General features: G+C 43.9%; 1 protein-coding gene across 1 annotated transcript; it reads right to left on the minus strand.

Moving 5' to 3' along the window:
• Nucleotides 1-3,417: 3,417 nt before the first annotated feature.
• LOC143869898 (uncharacterized) lies at nt 3,418-4,263 on the minus strand. The gene has a single exon (XM_077376456.1). It carries the CDS (start codon nt 4,261-4,263, stop codon nt 3,418-3,420), a length of 846 nt encoding a protein of 281 aa, XP_077232571.1.
• Between the last annotated feature and the right edge of the window lie 448 nt (nt 4,264-4,711).

Below are 4,711 nucleotides of genomic sequence, written 5' to 3' on the forward strand. Positions count from 1 at the left end.
GGGATGATCAACCTCAGTCGCACTTTACATACAATCTGTTTGCTTCTAGGCATCGAGCCCTCCTGTCTAATGGGTCAGACGAGTGCCTCACTCTACTCGACAGGTTTAAATACTCTGTCAGTGTTCATTAACCTTAAGAGGTTAATTGATGTAATGGCATCGAGTCCTCTTGTCTAATGGGCCAGACAACTGCCTTACCCTACTCGATCGACTTATTTGCTCGGTCGGTGGGCATTAACCTTAAAAGGTTAATTGATGTAGTTTATATTTTTGAAACATAGGTATGTAAGGGCTTTGTCTCTACCCATTTTTAAAGGTTTGACAAGCATTTTACCTTGTTTACTCAGTTTGCCTACACAATTAGTGGGGGCTGAAATTATTTATTTAATATTTTGCAAGCATGTATAGAAACATATAGAAACATAATATGAACACTTTTGAAACAAATTTAAACTTTATTTCATTAAGCTAAATTCCTTATCACATCCTTTCAGAAGAACTGTTTCTACTTATTCCTGCGTTTGAAAAAAGAAAAACACAGTAACAAAAACTAATCAAAGAAAAACTAACTAGACTTACTGATAGAATTTCCTTAGGTTATGCATATGCCATGTCCTGGGGATCGGTGCGCCATCTAGATTTTCCAATTGGTAGGCTCCTGGCCGTAAGATCCTTATAACTCTGTAGTGCCCTTTCCCGTGAGGGGGCGAGTTTTCCGGCATTCCTTGGGTCTGAAACCTCCGCCCTTCGAAGTACCAGATCTCCTTCTTTAAGAGTTCTTTCTTTCATCCGATGGTTATAGTACCGAGCGACCCTTTGCTGGTATACGGCGACTCTGATTCGAGCTTTCTCCCTGGTTTCTTCAACGAGGTCCAAGCTGCTTCGCATGAGTTCGTCGATCGTATGTTCATTATAGCACTCGACCCTTGGAGAAGGGATGGCTATCTCAATTGGAATTGCTTCGACACGGAATGCTAGGTTGAATGGGGATTCATCTGTTGTGGTGCGTGGAGTAGTTCGGTAGGCCCATAGGACATTGGGTAACTCTGACGCCCAAGTATTTTTGGCGTCTTCAACTCTCTTTTTAAAACTTTGAAGCAGAATTCAGTTGGTTACCTCGACTTATTTATTTGCTTGTGGATGTCCGACCGAAGTAAATCTTTGTTCGATCATAAGTCTTTCGCAAAAATTCCTGAATTGTTCACTAGCTAATTGGGGCTCATTGCCGGTAACTAATACTCTTGGTATCTCATATCTGCATATAATGTCGTGGTAGAAAAAGGTTTATGTCGCCCTAGAGGTGGCCTTTTTTACTGCTTTGGCCTCTCCCATTTGGTGAAATAGTCTATCGTGACATATAGCATCGTATGTTCGCCAACTGATGGTGGAAAGGGACCTAATAGATCCATTCCCCACATCACAAAGGAAATTGGCCTGGAGATAGGGGAGTATTGGGTGGCTGGTTGGCAAGGTACCGATGAAAACTTTTGGCACTGTTGGCGCTTCTTGACATAGTTCTGGGCATCTTCCAGTATGGTCGGCCAAAAGAATCCTCGGCGAAGAATCTTATGAGCCAGCACCTCGCCCCCCGAGTGATCTCCACATATGCCTTCATGTACCTCAGCCATTGGGTCGGAGAGACTTTAATAGTGGCCAAGAAAATGATCGTTTATAGAGCACTTCACCTTTCAGGATGTAAATGGTGGATTTGGCAGTAATTCTCCTTGCTTCCTTGCGGTCTTTTGGCAAGGTACCGTTTTTTAGATACTGTATTATGGGATCCATCCAGCTGGGTTCATGATCAATATGAGTAACTTCTCTCTCTATGCTAGGACGGGAGAGAACCTCAGTATACATGTTCCCCCAACTAGTGGTTTCCGAGGAGGCCATTTTGGATAGGGCATCGGCTCTTGCATTAAGGGTTCTAGAAATCTGCACAATCTCAAATTCTTTGAAAAGGATAATTTTCCCTCTCACCTTTTTCAGGTATTTAATCATCCTTCAATCTTTTGCATCATAGAATCCACTAATATGTCCAACAATGAGTTGTGAATCACTATGGGATTTTAGTCGGTCGGCTTCCAATTTAAGGGCTAATGCCAGTTCGGCCAGGAGTGCCTCATACTCAGCCTCGTTGTTGGAAGCATCGAAGTTGATTTTCAGAGCATATTCCACTACAAATTTATCGGGTCTGGCCAAGACTAATCCTGCTCCTCTTTCGCCTGCATTGGCTGATCCATCGACAAACAACATCCATGGATATTGTTTTTCTTGTTTATCTTTTATCTCCTCCTACCCCTCCAAGTCTTTGGTCGGAGCCGTGCATTCTACCACAAAGTCGGCAAGTACTTGTGACTTAATTGCGGGGCGAGGTCGCACTTGTATGTCAAATTCGCCAAGTTCTACCGCCCAATTGATTAATTGTCCTGAAGTGTCGGGTTTTTGAAGGATTTTGCGCAATGGTTGGTCGGTAAGAACAACTACGGTGTGGGCTTGAAAGTATGGTCGTAATTTTCTGGCGGCAATGACTACCGCAAATGCAAACTTTTCGATGTTCTAACACCTTGTTTCGGCGTCGTGTAGTACTCGGATAACATAATATATGGGGTGCTCCATCCTTTGCTCTTGCCTGACAAGTACGGCGCTAATAGCTAGAGAGCTTACCGCTAGATAGAGGTATAACTCTTCATTTGGTAGTGGTTTCATCAACACCGGAGGAGACTGGAGGTAATGTTTGAGTTTGTCGAATGCTTCCTGGCATTCGTTCGTCGATTGAAAATCTTTCATGTTCCTTAGTATCTTGAAGAATGGAAGCCACCTCTTGGCGGATTTGGACATGAATCGGCTCAAAGCCACTATCCTCCCCGCGAGTCACTGTACTTCGTTCAAGGTTTTTGGTGGTGTCATATCGAGGATGGCTTGGATTTTCTCAGGATTAACCTCTATGCCTCGTTGACTGACCTCGTTGACTGACCATGGATTTAAACTTTAATGTTTGAGTTTGTCGAATGCTTCCTGGCATTCGTTCGTACTTTGAGGGGTTGAGCTTCATCTGATATTTTCGTAATACCGCGAAAGCTTCCTGAAGGTCGATAACATGGTTCGTAGCTTTCAAGCTTTTAATAAGCATATCGTCAACATATACTTCCATGTTTCGACCGATTTGTGGGGCCAAAATTTTATTCACCAACTGCTGATACGTGGCTCCCGCGTTCTTAAGGCCGAAAGGCATGACCTTATAACAAAATAGTCCTTGTTCTATGACAAAGGATGTTTTGGGGATATCGGGGGAGTACATACGTATCTGGTTATATCCAGAGAAAGCACCCATAAAGCTGAGCATCTCGTAGCCAGACGTAGCATCTATCAGCTTATCGATCCGAGGGAGGGGGTAGTGGTCTTTTGGACAGGCTTTGTTTAGGTCAGTAAAATCCTCGCATATCGCCACTTCACGCTCGCCTTTTTGACTATTACTACATTGGCGAGCCACTCTGGATAATGTATTTCTCGGATGAACCCGGCTTGTAAGAGTTTATTGACCTCCTCTTTTATAGCTTTCTGTCGCTCAGGAGCGAAGTTCCGTTTCTTTTGTTTAACGGGTCTATAAGAGGGGTCGACGTTGAGCCGATGGACGGCAACCTCCCTCGGGATACCTGGCATATCTAAAGCAGACCATGTAAAAACATCTGTGTTAGTTTTCAAAAAATTGACCAGGTTGGTTTTGGTCTTACCTGTGAGAAGTGATCCAATTTGGACTGTCCGCTTGTCGTCCTCTCGAAAAAGCGGTACTTGAGTCAGTTCATCTACCGGTTCTCCGCGCGGCTGGTAATTATCTGAACGTGGGTCCATACCTGCTATTTGGAGAGATTTCTTTGCTTTTGTCACCACTTTGGTGTAATCAGCGTAACAGTTTCTAGCTCTTTCCTGATCTCCTCTTACCTCTCCGACTCCTGCTTTTGTCGGAAATTTGATTTTGAGATGAGGTGTTGAGACGATCGCTTCAAGCTTGTTCAGAGCTAGACGTCCTATGATGGCATTATAGGTGGAGGGGATCTTAACAACCAGGAAAGTTTGCATGATGGTTTTCTGGCGAGGTTCGGTACCGAACGTGACAGGTAGGTCTATCCTTCTTTCGATACGAATCGATTCGCCAGAAAATCCATAGATTGACCATTCTACGGGTGTAAGCTTGTCCAAACCTAGGTGCATCTCTTTAAAAGCATTGTAATATAAAATATTGACAGAGGTACCAGTGTCTATCATTACTTTACTCGCATTGAAATAGACGATAATGAGGCGGACAACAATCGCATCATCATGAGGGAGGTGAACATCGTCGTAGTCTTTTTCGGAAAAGACTATTTGTTCCTCGCTATTAGTAGAATCTGATCACAACTTCTTTGCTGGAGCCTCCACCGCATGAATTTGGGCGGCATACGTCTTCTGCCCTGAAATTGTTGGTCCTCCTGAGGCTAGTCCTCCAGCGGTTACATCGATGCTTCCTGTAATTCTGAGTGGAGCGTCGGTCATTATGTCCGGGAGTTGTCTAACCTCAAAAATCTGTCTGGTTTGGTTAGTCCCAACGATCGATTGGGTCGGATTAGAAGGACCGGGCATCTTTGGAACCTCGAATTTATGGGAAGGTCCATTATTCTTCGGATTCAACAAGTATTTATCAACACGCTCGAGCCCTACCAACCTTCTGATTTCA

The sequence above is a fragment of the Tasmannia lanceolata genome, unplaced genomic scaffold (genome assembly GCF_043159265.1).
Source record: "Tasmannia lanceolata isolate RefF3 unplaced genomic scaffold, GAP_Taslan_0.1 ptg000003l, whole genome shotgun sequence".
Classification (NCBI taxonomy): domain Eukaryota; kingdom Viridiplantae; phylum Streptophyta; class Magnoliopsida; order Canellales; family Winteraceae; genus Tasmannia; species Tasmannia lanceolata.